Source organism: Myiozetetes cayanensis, unplaced genomic scaffold (assembly GCF_022539395.1).
Source record: "Myiozetetes cayanensis isolate MyiCay16 unplaced genomic scaffold, myiCay2020 scf5-8, whole genome shotgun sequence".
Lineage (NCBI taxonomy): Eukaryota > Metazoa > Chordata > Aves > Passeriformes > Tyrannidae > Myiozetetes > Myiozetetes cayanensis.
The window spans coordinates 40046330-40060959 of record NW_026087742.1 but is presented as its reverse complement, the minus strand read 5'-3'; the positions used below and the strand labels follow the sequence as shown (position 1 = coordinate 40060959).

Sequence of the window (14630 nt, the reverse complement as noted above, 5' to 3'; positions counted from 1 at the left end):
TGCCCACCCGGCGTCCCCACGGGACACGGCCGGCAGCTCCAGCCCGCGGGCTGGCTGGGACCTCGCGGCGCCCCCGCGGGCACCGGTGCCTAACGCAGGGTCCGCGCTGCCCGGTTTGTGTCACGGCGAACGCTCGACTGAAACTGACAGGCACCCCCGCACCGGCCCGGCGGCAGGCGGGAACGGCGCGCGCCAGCCCCGCCCCCGGGGGCGGGCCCCGGCGCGGCCCCGCCCCTCGGCGCTGCCACTTCCTGCCTGGTGCCGTCTGTGTCCGGGTCGCTCTCGCCGTTCGCTCCGCAGCCGATACCGCCCGCTCCCCGCTCTCGCTCACCGCTCTCGTCCCCGCCCCCAGCCCGACACCCGCTTCTCGCACCGGGGCAGCGGCGGCGTCTGCCCGCGGCGAGGGGAGGGTGGCAGCGCCTGGCGGGGCTGGGCAGGAGCAGCAGCGGGAGCAAGGGAGAGACGGGGGCTCCTCTCGTCTCCTCGCCGCCGGTGTCGGGAGGCGGCGGCGGCCGGGGGAGTTGAGCCCGGGGGGGCCTGGGCCGCGAGCCCCGGCAGCGGGGCGGCCCCGCCCCGAGGCAGGACGATGCCGGTGAAGAAGAAGAGGAAGTCCTCGGGGGCGGCGGCGGCGGACGACACCGGCCTCAAGAAGTGTAAACTCGGCAGGTACCGTCTCGCGGGGCTGGGCCGGGCCGCTCCCCCGCGGGGCCCGGGCTGCGGCACCGCCGGGGCGTCCCTGGGCGGCGGGCCCCGCGCAGGGCCTGGGCCGTGCCGACGGGCACGTCCCGCTGCGGGCCCTGCAGGTGCGGGGCGCGGCGTGCGGCCTGGGCACGGCCCGGAACGGCCCCCGCTCTCGGCTGGCTTGGCCTTTGGCTGCACCTGGAGGGTCAGTGCTGGCATTTGGCCACATATCAGTTGTATTTCCCTGCGGTAGGCGGCTCTCCTCACTTTACGGTCGCCACTCACTTTACGGTTGCTAGTGATCAGAATGTCTGCGTTAAATCGTCTTTTTTTTTTTTTTTTTTCGTGTGTGTGTGTGTGTTTTTGGGAGGTTTTTTTTTTGTGGGGTTTTTCTACAGTGAATTGGAAAGAGAGATCAGCACTCTCGAAAAGAAGGAAAAATGTCTCTAATAAATACAGAAGTCTGAAGCATCCTGTCCATTAACTATTTTTAAAAGACTACTTTATGCCATGATACCCGAAAGATACTGTTAAAATTATAAGCCTATATAAAAATATAGTGTTGTGTAGCAGGAGCTTACAGTGTAGCTTCTCTAAAGTAACTGTTTGCCTGCTTCATCTGTTAGACCTTGTTAAGTGTGTCAGTAAACCAGTAGTTAGGAATAACGTCCTGAGGCCCTAAGGATACAAAGGGCTTATGAAATCAACGCTGCAGGAATGACTACTGCAAGAAACTGGGGCGTATGGGCTTTCTCACAGGTTGACTGAGGTTGATCTTAGACGTACCCAGGCTCTTATTTTGTTATGACTGTTCATTTTGGATAACTATTGCAGAGCTCGTTTTCTGTGGTCATTAGTGACCTTTTAGTTTCAGTCAGTTTATTCATAGCCAGTTAATAACTATTCTTGTGCTAACATTCTGTTCTATGCAACACTCCTTCCTCATGATTCTGCCTCAGAGTGCATTTGCAGGGAGTGCTTCTGGTTTTTGCATACTTTATTTTGTTCAATTACAAACTAAAACCAAGTTAGATTATACTGCTTTGTAATACTGACTTTCAGTTTCCTTGCTCATCATAACTCTTCCCTGCATGTGTTCAGTTTGAGTTCATCTTTCTTGAACACTGTTGACCAAAATTTTGTTATCTTAATATCTTTTACTTAAAATAAATCTTTTGATAGCTTCTTTAAAAAAAAATCTACAGGAAGCTAATAGTTGTTGGGCAAAAACTATGATGTAAATGAGAATTCGCAAAATGTTAGATACACAAGCATTTTTAGTGTTACATTCTTATACAGCAATTTATTGATTTATTCTCTAGTAAAAGCAGTTTGATTTGATTAGAAATAGATCTGTGTTAATCTGGATAAAGCCAATAAACAATAGCATATGTGTGACTGTCACTTTCTGGTGACCTGTGTTCCCAGTGGCAGTTGGATGGATGTTTGTAGGACACATTTAATTCTAACTTTCAGCACAGGCAGCTTCATCTTGGAGAGCACATCTTTCTTTTCCAGTGAAGCTTAAAGCAATACATGGGAGTTGTTCATCCCTCTCAGAATTGAACTCTTCTTTTACTGCTTCATGTCTTAATTTTAAAATTGCAATGTGGGAGCTGTATGATTTTAAATCCTCTCATATGATTAACACTCACCTCATTGTTAGAAATAATCTGAGCTGGTTCTAAAAGTCTTTAACTAGTATTTGAAAAGAGCATGCTGAAAGGTGCTGAAACTCCTTACTGACTGAAGATGTTTTTGTGTGGTCAGTGTTTTTAGTGGAGTAAATCAGTTATTCTGTGCATGCTTTTAGTGAGTGATGAATTATGAAAATTCACTTCCTAGGCAAACTGGGTTGAGTGTTACATAATGAAGGCAATGTAGTGGGGAAGCTGAGTGTGCTGAGCGGCTTCAGCCTTTACACAGATTGCACACTACTGCTCTGGTATACGTACCAGACATCTATAGAATTTACAGGTACTTAGCTACATGTTTAGTGTAAACAGATCAACCAAGTTTTCATCCCAAATTTCGATGCTTTAACTATAAATAGTCTGACTTTTAAATATATCAAACTCTGCAGCTCCTGTTGACCTTAATGGGATCTGTGCATATTCAGCACTCTTGAAGATCATGCTACTTATTAGAGACCTAACCTTAAATGCCTCTATGTATAAATATAAGCAGATAAGGCGTTTTAATTACTGAGGAGTGATATTTTGGCCATCTGTGTGGGGGGAGTTTTATTGAATATCTACAAGATAACAGTACTCTTGCATTTCAGAAAAAGTAATAGTTGCAATAAATTGGGTTATGAGGTGGTTGTATTTCAAGGTAGTTTTGTGTTCCAGGCTTTAAAATAGGATGACAGACAGTTGCCCTCTATCAAATTCAGCTTCATTGTTTATGTATATTGACTTTGTGAAACAATTAAATAGTTTGAATTAATAATAAACACTTGGGAATCTAATTTTACATTTTTTCCCATGTCTCATTAAAATAATACTGTTCATGTTGTGTTTTTATATGCTACTGCAGATCACAGGCGTCTGGTAAAGTAATAAGTGGAGAGGAACATTTTTCAAGCAAAAAGTGCCTGGCTTGGTTTTATGAATATGCAGGTAATGTGCAATGGATTCATATTAAAAATTATAATTTTTGTTTTAAACAAAACAATATATTAAATACTATTTGAATTTTACTTTTTTTGTGCTGATATATACATAAAAATATGTCCATATTTGCTTCCTTATAACATGCACTTGAATCAGTATAGCTTTTATTAGTACCTTCTCATTATTTGTTCTTTTTCACTTACTTTACTTTACTCTGTGCTTTATAGCTTTAAAATGAAATACCTGATGTTGGGCACTACAGTGTTGAATGAGGATACGCTGAGTGATTCTACTTCTTTCCTTTGAAATTGTCAAGTAAAAGTTCAGACACTGAGAGATAGTTTAGATAGAAACTTATTTGTCTAACTAGATCTTTTTTATGATCATATTGCAAGGCTAGTGCTATAGCTCATGATATAAGTCTCTTTGGTTTCTATTTCACAAAACAAAATAATAGATACTTATACTGTTTTTCCTATTTGAGAATCTGTCCTCACATTTTTTATATTCTTACTAACAAATGTTTCATTCCAAAAGTATTGGAAGTAGCCTCTTTCAAATAACTCAAAATTGTCATCAAAGTTATAGTTGCTTTCAGTGAATATGCATTGTATTTTGCACAATTGATTACACTGTTGTTGCTATTTATTTACCAAATATATGGTTACAAAATCAGGATTTGTAAATTGTTACTAATTTTTTGTCTAGTCATTACTTAAAGTCCATCATAACTGGTTAGTAATTAAAACTCATTAATGGCCAGTTCTCAATATGAAACAAACTGCTGATTTATGTGCCAGCAGTTTGACTATATTTATCAGGACTGATATTTTCCTTACAGTCTTTCCACAGCAATGAACTACTCTTGTTTCTAGTAATCTGCTTTTTAATTTAGGTTTGAGGCATGCACTTCTGGAGTAAAGAGTCTTTCCTGAAGAAAATAAGAATTCTCAGTTAATTTTCTTCTGATAAATGTGGTTGTGCTTAACTTTTAATGTCTGTAAATTTTGTCTTTGTTGTTGAGTCAAGAATTGAGTGTGGGAGGTTATACTTCATTAGTTAACCAGTAATGAAAATATGCCACATTGAAGATTAAATGTTTCCATTGAAAGATAAAACTACACACATGCACACATGTGTATATATATAATATATATATAAAATATATAATACATCTATATAAAAAATGAGTTGTGCATATGATATCTGGACCAAAACCACTGGTTTATACTTGTCATTACCAGTGGACTCTTGTATGTGTTTCTCTTCATAGCTTAAACTTGTATTTCTTTTTAGCACATTCTACGTAACAGTGGTTTGCCTTGCTTACCTAGGCTAAATGTTCTTTGCAATATTTTTCAAGAGGTAGAATTTCATGATCTTAAGTGTCAGGTGCATTTTATTTTCCTGTAAAAGTAGCCATTCTCACTGGTATTTATTGATAGTCTTATCTCACAGTGAGTAGTTATTCAAGTGCATTATCCAAACTCTTAAAAGAATTCTACTTACACTGATAGCAGATACAGATGAAGTGGAGAAAAGTATTATCAAGGGCTCTGTCTACATATAAGTAGTAAAACTTGCCAAAAAATCATAAAATGGCATGTTGTTTTGGAAGATTAACCTTTTTCCTTTTACATGGGTTCATATTTGCTAAAACAATGTTCACATAATGATCCAAGACACATCAAAATACTGTGTCAACAGGCCTTCTAATAATATTTGGCTACCCTGTAGGACTCATTTTTGGAACAGGCTTAGTGGAAATAACTGAAACCAGAGAGAGATTTAGAGAAACAAAGCGCTGTAGAGTTGTCTCTCTATGCACTTTTTAAATGTACTATTTTGCTGCATTTTGGAGGCTTTTTTGTGTTAAAATGGAGAAGTGACAGCATAACACTAACTGTTAGTTAGGTCTGAATCAAGTTATTTCATTGCAACTGTAAACCTCTTTCTGCCTTGTATGTGACTAACACACTTAGCATTTCTCTGATTTATTTTTATCACTTTCCTCATGTTACTCAGCATCATAAAACTAACCTTATATCATTTGCAGATTCACCCTCTTCTGTGTTAGTGCAAACCCATAATGTCAGCACCACTGAAAGAGTGATATCTGTAATAGTAGCTCAGACGGAATTAAATTGTTTATTGTTCATAAAATAATTCTTCTAAGAACATTATTCATAGTGTAACTTCAGCACAGAGTAGCAGTAACCAAGTTATCTTAAAAATAATTGACTGCCACAGTTGCTGGAGTTGAGCTACATAAATAGGAAGCTTAATGGAGTCTTTTGAAGACTCACATACAAAACTACAATGGCTTGTCTACTATCGTATGGAGGTTGCACAACACAAACATTGTGGTGTAGTAATGTAACATACACGTCTCCACACTGCAGTGGTAGAATAGCTCTAACGTAAAAACTACTTAATAATGTAACTGTTTTTAAAACCACCCGTGTGCAGTATACACTAGTTATTGTGCATAGCCCTTGTGAGCAGTGAATGTTGCTTAGGTTTCAATCTGGTGTCGTTTTGACTTTGAAGGTCCTGATGAAGTTGTGGGTCCCGAAGGAATGGAAAAGTTCTGTGAAGACATCGGTGTTGAGCCTGAAAATGTAAGTTTCTTGCACAGTGCTAGTAGCACTTTAAAAGACAATATTGAGTAAGGTTAAGTTCTGTGTAAAACTCTTAATCCACTAAGTGAAGAGTTCATCTTCCTGCTTTTAGGAGCTGTTCTAAGATACCTCATGTGAATACATCATTTATACTTGGCTGGTGTGTTAGGTTTTTTGGGGGTTTTATTATAGTAATATTTCATTTTCAGAAATTGAAATTAAGGGGAAAATTGCATGTAGCTGAATTATTTAAAAGTAACCAATATAAAGAGCAAGCATGTGCAACAATTCCTAGAATGTTTGAATGCTTAAGAGTTTTATTCTTGAACATCAGTAAATCAACCTTTTCTTACATACTGACTCCTTTTTCTCACCCCTTTTTCTTTTTTTTTTTTTTTTTTTTTTTTTCCTGGCTTCCCTAGATTATTATGTTAGTTTTAGCCTGGAAACTAGAGGCTGAAAGCATGGGATTTTTTACCAAGGAAGAATGGTTAAAAGGAATGACCTCATTACAGTAAGAGTGTTTTTATATATATAATAGAATGTTCTAGTTTTATGATTGTAACAGTAGCTTAATTATTCTTGCTCCCAGTTCTTGTATGTTGGCAAAAAGACACAGAAATGCTTGCTTTTAGGTCTGGTCAACAACTGTAAAGTGAATCTGATGAGTTCACTCAAATAATTAAGTTATTGTCTAAACCTAATAAGTCAGATTTTGGTGGCTTATTTTTATTACAGAAATATGTTAAAATATCATTCTAACTAACAGACACAACTAAGTAGATTTGGAAATGCACATAAGTGTAGTTCAGCATTGATATTCTGGACAGGTTTTACTGATTTCTGAGTTTTGTATTGATAATAGTTTTGGCTATTAGTGTTATTTATTAGATGCATGTCAGAAGCCATGGTTAATGCTTAGGTTAAATAACGCTTTTTCAATTTATAAGTTAACTTAATTATTAAATATATATATATATAAATTGTAAATATATTTGTTAGCTAGAATTTTTACTGAATTAATTTTCTACCTAAAGAGATTCTTTCTTACATTAAAGTAATCAGCTTTTTATGAGGCTTAGTTCAGTTGTTACTTCTTATTTGTTCTTCATGGAACTACTTATAGTACCTGCCTGTTTTAAGGGTGGCTTATTATGACACTATATTCAATATTAAAAATATCAGGGAAGTACTATTGCAGCTACAGCACAGTGGCAAAGAGAGGGTGATTTGACCATTGTCCTGTCAGTTGTGAATTAGTTTGGGAAATTGTATCAGGCGAATACTCCATAGTTTCGAGTAACCAGAGAGTAAATTACTTGGGCCTGACTCTTAGCTCTTATTTGATTTGGGATCAGGCTTTTGGTAGGTGCCTTGATTGTTTTGTGACTATGAGCAGAAATTAGTAAGAGCTGGAATGAGTAAGTTGCCTGAAATCTGGGATGACATACATTAAATTATAGGTGCAGAGTTTTTTAGATGTAGTGAATGGGTATTGGTCGCTTCTCTGAAGCACTTAATTTTTATGACCAAAGTGAAGCTTTCAGGAGTTAACCAGTCTCTTAGAATTCAAACACAAAGATGTATGAAATCAGGAACCTCTTCAGAGCCAGTGTTACAGATTTTGTTTCTAATAATCCTCTGTGTCTGGATATCTTCTGGTTCATTTAAGAACAGATTTGGTCATGCTGTAGTCTAAAATTGTTCAAGACTGAAAATATGCTGTGCATTTTTGTATAAATAGACTTGCAATCAGAGCACTTGCCTAAGCCTAAATCAGCTAACCTGTATGTTTTGCTTCCCCTGGTGTGCTCTAATAAGCAGGCTGTAGGCTAAGCAGCTGGATGAAGCAGTGACACATAAAGCAGCTGAAGATGCACTGGCTAAAAAAGAGGTGCTGGTTTTGGCCAGGAGTGAGTGGCTGTGTGTACTTACTTGCTAGCTAGGCTTGAACCATGGCAAAAGAAAATAAGAATCTGTAGACTTGTGCTGTTCTTCCTTACTGGGAAGGAAGGATCATATTATGGGATTCTTTCTGGAATGGGGGAATCTAGTTTGCCTGGAAAGGCTTGAGAGAAGTTTTGAAGAAAAAGGATTTTATACTCCAAGCAATAAAGTATTACTACAGTCTTGCACAGCATTTCTTTTTTTAACTTTTTGCATGAAGAAATAGGATTTAAATGCATTAAAAACCCAGAGTGTATTCTAGTCAGTTATATTACAGAATCCTTATTTCAAAATATGTGAAATGTCACATAAGGTAATTGCATGAATAGAGTTGGGTAGAATTCAGCTCTACAGTAAGACATGTGAATGTGTGGTGTATGTAAGAGCTGGATTTCTTAAACTCTTAACTGCAATCTTTGGAGATCTAGTCAGTGTAATGAAGCCTAGGGAGGTATTCAGTTTGCCCAGAGACCTAGTGACTGGTCACCTGAATTGCTCTTGCAGGCTACTTGGCTATTCTTCTGTGAATGGCAACATCTAAAGCTTAAGACACCTGGATCTAACGTACAGTTAGATGGCAGCATTTGGGTGCCTGAATCCTAAAGTGACATTCTTTTTGTGTGTAGTTTCATAACGCACTGGTGAAGTTTGTTCTTTAGAGGCAAGAAAAATAAGTATGTGACAAGGTAGACCCTGTCAAAATTAAGGTGGACTGAGCCCTAAACATCAGCTTATGAGACTTAAACAACTTAGGAGACTTAAGACATGCTAGGCTTGAGAGTGTTCCCTGAGTAAGCTGTGAGGTTTCTAGTATATTGTGTACGTTAGGTGAATTCTGCTCCTTATTATATATGTGTGTGCATGCATGTGTGTGTGCGTATACATTTATATGTACGTATATATGGGTGAGCTGGGTGCCTGAAACTCTTTCCATAGTCAGCACAGAGAAACAAGTACCTCTACTGGGTAATATGTTTTGACTGCTTTAAGCACCCCCTCAGGATGAAATATGTATACTACCATTAAATGCTTTTGGTTTAACTTTTGTATACATCTTACTGATTTTTCTTCTCAGTAAAAGACAAGCTTATGTGAATAACTATAAGATATAAAGCATTGCGATGTCTGAGTAGGAGTTATTGAATCATCACTGTCCGTTTTAGCTATGCCTCAAATGATTTCTTTACCTCAACAAAAGTTAAAATACATCTGCTTTGTGATGCTAATTTAAGTTTTGTTATAGATGTGCCATAGGGACGTGACAAGAATGTAGTAAGCTAATGTCTAATTTTGTTCACCTTGCGGTAACATTATTTAATGCTATTTTTCAGTAAAGACAGAGTGAGAAATCACATGTTTTTCTAGTCTCTACAAGAGTTTAGTGTTAATTTACTTGTGCTAATTAGAAGGTTGTTCTGATTGTTAGATTATTCAAAGTATGGGTGACCTCAGTCATCTTGCTTATAGTGCAGCTGCGCAAGCAACTGTATCTTTGTAAAAGAGGAGTTTGACAGCTCCTTACCTTCTTTCAGGAAGAAAGTTGGTGGCCAGGTACAGGAGTGCCCTTAAATGGCTTTGACAAAGACCTGTCCCTGTGTGACAGGATCCAGAGGGTGGTGGTGCCTGTCTCAGCGTGATCCGTTTGAGTGTTTGTTTTTAAATGTTGATAATAAATAGCTCAGGAGTCTTGAGGCTTAATAATTGCACATTTTCATACCAACTTTTTCAAAATAATCACTTCTGCATTAAAATACACATAACCAATAGTACAAGAGACAATAACTGGCAATTTACTTTGCACTTAAATTTGTGATAATTTGAACAACTTTAACGAATAATTTTGTAAGAAATTTTAAACATGTTGAAATTTGTGTTTACACATGGTATGGTAAATCTCAGTAAATTATATTTAGCAAAATGTGCCGTAACCCCACCTTAAGTAGCTTATACATGTCACCAGTACACTAACAACATGAGCATTTACATAGATGTTAAATAAATAGATTTGTCCTCAAATGTACAGGACATTCTACTGGAAGTATAAAGCTTTGAACATAGAAAGAAGAGATAGGAATGTAAGATGAGATTCCTTTCTTGCATAGCATAATGCTATTTAAGGGTTAAACAGGAGTTTAAGGGTTAGACCAACTAAATTGCTGAAGACAAAAAAAAGTAATTTTATCTTTAGTTAAATTTACCAAAGCTTTTTTAACTAGAGTTCTTTTTAACTTGATATATGGCTTATTGCAGAATATATTAGTTCTGTCACCTGAATATGTAGATTAATTAGCTAAAAGTTTTATTTATTTAGCACTGATCTTGGCTAGGACTCAGTGCTGCTTTAGGTAGATGCTGCTAGAGACAAGAAATAACAAAAGGCTGCACCCGTTGGAATTGCTACATTTCTCTTGTTGAAGTCTGAGGGGGACAGACTGACAGACAGACACCTGTGGCATGCACAGGCTGGCAGACTTGGGGAAAAGGAAGTATCAGCTGTGGGCAAAGTACAGCATCCAAGTACAGCATCTCAGCAACTTGCTTTAGTACTCCAGAAGGGCCCTTGCTGTGGGCCTATGTGACAAGTCCATGTGGAGCTGTTAGAGATGCAAATGTATTCTCTGAGAGGTGGGCTGCCAAAAGGGGGACACATGACCAAAGGAAGTATTTATGTACATCTGCATTTCTGAAAGTATTGCTTCTGTCACGAAGGATAAAAGGCAAGGTAGATTATTTAATTTATTTTTTTTAATCATGGTAACTATTTTATAAGAATATAATGTGATATAACAACTGTTCTTTTGAGTGAGTCTTTTCTGCAGGATTAGCAAGGGTAAATTACATTCTCCTTTGCCGTTGTGGTAAATCTAGTGCATTTTCTATTGGGAAACAAAATTCCTTGTTGAGTAAAATACATGGAGATCTTTTCTGCCAAAGGGTTATTTTTACCAAATGATTATCCTGTCAACTAGCAGACCTGGACACTCTCCTATAGACTTTGATTTTTCAGTTGAATAGCTAGTAACTAAATCAGGTGGTAGGTTTATCAGAGCTTGCATTTATTGCTCATAAAACATGAGCAGGCTGGTATGTTTTGCAGAGTGCCAGCTCAATCCTACCATTTGTAAACACACACTTCAAAGCTATATGTTTAGGGTTTGTTTTTCCCAAAGAGATCTGGCAGAAAGCTAGATTTTACCACTTAATGCACTGAATACTCTTTTTCTTCAAACTTTCATAGTGATTGAAAGATAAGGTACTGCTGGGTATGAGTGTACATTGCAGAGTGTACATGGCATAAAAAGACTACTATTTGAGAAGTAAAGCAGACATCTTATATTATGTTTCTGATATATTTAAAACAAAAAAACTTGCTTACAGAAGCTAGAATTCATCATGTCAGTCAGCTACAAACATTAAGTCTTTTCAATATTCTTTAAGTCACTTTTATAGTATTATTCCTGTATTTCCTGCATTTTGGTAACTAATTTTTTGTTTGCTGACCTTTTTTTTTCATTGCCTAAATGTTGTGTTTTGAACTTCTAAGGTTACTTTTGCGGTTTGTGTTCTGTTTTTTTATTTTAGGTGTGACTGCACAGAAAAATTACAGAGTAAATTTGATTTCTTGAGGTCACAGTTGAATGACATTTCATCCTTTAAGAATATCTACAGATATGCCTTTGATTTTGCAAGGGTAAGACTACTGGAACATTAGAAAAGTTCTTACTTTATTTATTCAGCAAGCTTGTACTTGAGTGGTTTCTGTGCTTTCTTTATTCAACCTTAGGAAAAAGACCAGCGAAGTCTTGATATTGATACTGCAAAGTCCATGTTAGCTCTTCTGCTCGGAAGAACTTGGCCACTGTTTTCAGTATTTTATCAATACCTGGAGGTACAAGTTTCCTTGACTTTCTGAATGATGGCATATTAATTGGACTGTTCTGTGAAAAGATTTCAGGGTTTGTGTTCTACTGAAGAATATATCTATATTGCTTCCCTTCCCTTGCTTGAAGTACTTATGAAACAGTAGTGTTCTTGTATGCGTCATAGATTCTTTTCTTTTTCCCTATGCCCCACCGCCTTTCTCTTATCGAAGGCAACTAAAATTCCATCCTAATTATACTGTAAAGATAAATTTAAAATTAGTCTCAATTAGTTTCTTCAGCTGCATCTCTGCTGAATTTCAAGTTTGCTTTGTGCAGATGTAGATACAGTATGTAGATACCTTGATCTTTAGCTGTCTCTGGAAGATTTTGGTCAGTTTAGCTGTAAGTGAATGAGTAATGTGTAGGTTGTGAAACATGCTAGGCTTGAGACTGTTCCCTGGCTTCAAACTAGTACCAATGTTGCAAAGTAGATGTCCTTATGATCATAATGTATTGTACCCTGGAGAAAAGATTTTTTTTTTTTTTTTAAATACTTCCTTCTAGAAGTAGATTTGAGCTAGATACGTCCCACTTCACGGCATGACAAAAATATACCAGTTTTTTGAAGTTTAGAGTGGTAACTTCCTGATTCCACAGTATATCAATTTTGCCCTGATCTTTCAAGAAATCATTTTATGTAGTTTCATAACTAAGAAATATGTACATGTGTAGTATTTTTAAAAATGTAAAACCAAGTAAATGGTAGCCATTGTTCCCTATTAAATTGTTTGTTAGGAACTGATGGAAGATAAAATGAGATAAATGAGATGAAACTGTACCAAATGCCATTTGACATTTTAATGTTCTGAAATAATTTTCCCTAGCAATCGAAGTATAGAGTTATGAACAAGGATCAGTGGTACAATGTACTAGAGTTCAGCAGAACTGTCCATGCAGATCTTAGCAACTATGATGAAGATGGTGCATGTAAGTATTATTAATGTTTTGCTTATTCAACTATTAGCGCAGTATTTTAAAATTGCATAAAACACATTTCTGTGGCAGAAACAATACTTTAAGGTATAAAGTAATTGTTCTGCAGCAATGCATAGAAAACCAGTCTTGATAACCATCCATCTTCAAACTGCAGATAGTAGATGTAGTGGTATGATGGTGTACTTGAGCCAGCTTGTATTCAGTGAGGATCTAGTAAAGGTTCTTGCTGCATGAAACTATAGACTTGAAAGCACAACTATAAACAGCAAACTCCCGTTTTGTACTAATGTATAATAAACTCCAGCTTAACAATTATGTTGCCTACCTGCTGGTACTTGGGACTGAACACAGCTGGTAGTCAGTGATGCTATGATTGAATTGCATTAATCCCATTTTGGTACGTGTTCTAATTATTTACAATTCTGAAAGCTCTAGGAAGAAGGATTTAGTTGTGCTGATTTACAATATAACCTTATTTTTATGTTTTCTGTTCAATTCAGTTCACCTGTCAGGTATCGGGAACACTTTCTTCCATAATTCTGTCTAGTGTTTTTTGTGCACCCTTTGCCACCCTTGAATTGGAATAATTGTGGTAGTCTACAAGTATTTGGCCATAGGATTGATGTGAATGTTTCCTAAACCAGTAGTTTTAACCTTCATACTTTAAGTGAAGATATTTTAAAGACATGGGCAAATATAACTCCAAGTTTCATCCATTTGCAGGGCCTGTGCTTCTGGATGAATTTGTTGAATGGCAAAAAGTTCGTCAAGCGTCATAGCAAGAATTCAAAAGAAAATGCAAAGGTTTTTTTGGTGCCCGCCTGTACACAAAGTAATGAGAAAAAGGATTGCATTTTCATTCGTAAGAAAGACTTTACAGTAATTTTTTTCCTTTTTTAAGGAATCTTTCTTGTTACATGTGATATGGGCATTGAACCACACCTCTTCTGAGACTGAAAGTTGGAGTTCTTGTTTTGAGTCTTATGTTTATAGCATTTATTTCAGAACAATAAAGATTCAGATTTGTGACAAAGGCCTAAAAGTGAAGAATGTCCCTTGAATGTGAGCGTGGTGTCTATTTTTGAAACCAAATCTATAAGAATATCTTTCTCAGAAGTGCCCTTTCTGTGAATTTTTGAAGACCTTAAAAATGCTTAATTGGCACTGTTGCTTGCTGATGGTATGATTGTCTTGTGTGGCATACGTTAGAAAGAATGACTGATTTATGAAGTCCTGACTGGGAGTGTGCTATTTTCTGTATCAAGTATTGGTCATGGGTTGTGCCACAGTTTTCAGCTCCTTGTGGAGATAAAGGCCTTAAACTCCTATTATTGTTTTTTGTTTGTTCATTCCCCACCCAGTGGCATGATATTTAATGGTAGGCCCTTTTTAAAGCAGAAAGATACAGAGCATATGGCTCTGTGTGCAGAATGGCTGAAAACTAGTTGCCTGTACTTCAGATGCTGAACACAGGTACTCTTTGGTACAGTAAGGCAGCTTCAGACTTTTACTACTATTTAGATTTTGGATTGCTTTGTATAAAAGTGCAATTTATATTTTAAAAGGGAAAGCTGGAAATACTTGGTTTCAGGCTTTGCTTCTTATGTGTTTTAGACTGGAAGCACTCACAACATGACTTTTTTTCTCTCCCTGGATGGTTTTTATAATGTAAGTCAAGAAGAGACTATTTAATCACCTACCTGTGATCATGTAACAGGCTGTATGTAACAGGCTATTAATTTTCACCCTGTTACTCTGTGTTTTGAGTCCAGTAACTACTGTGATTGCCCTTTTAGGCATTCAGTATTCATTGCAACCTTTAAATACAGTATAAGTTTGTCACTCTACCTTCCTGCCCAGGAGGCCTAATGCCACCCTTGAGAAGGAAAAGGATTTTAGTGAATAAA

The 14630-nt window shown here is 37.7% G+C and overlaps 1 protein-coding gene across 1 annotated transcript; it reads left to right on the top strand.

Annotated features, from left to right (window-relative positions):
• Positions 1 to 279: 279 nt before the first annotated feature.
• On the top strand, positions 280 to 14051 carry DCUN1D5 (defective in cullin neddylation 1 domain containing 5). The gene is made up of 8 exons (XM_050331547.1): positions 280 to 666; positions 3220 to 3302; positions 5847 to 5917; positions 6340 to 6431; positions 11447 to 11555; positions 11649 to 11753; positions 12612 to 12714; positions 13447 to 14051. Exons 1-8 carry the CDS (start codon positions 587 to 589, stop codon positions 13500 to 13502), a joined length of 699 nt encoding a protein of 232 aa, XP_050187504.1. The 5' UTR covers positions 280 to 586; the 3' UTR covers positions 13503 to 14051.
• The last annotated feature ends 579 nt before the right edge of the window (positions 14052 to 14630 follow it).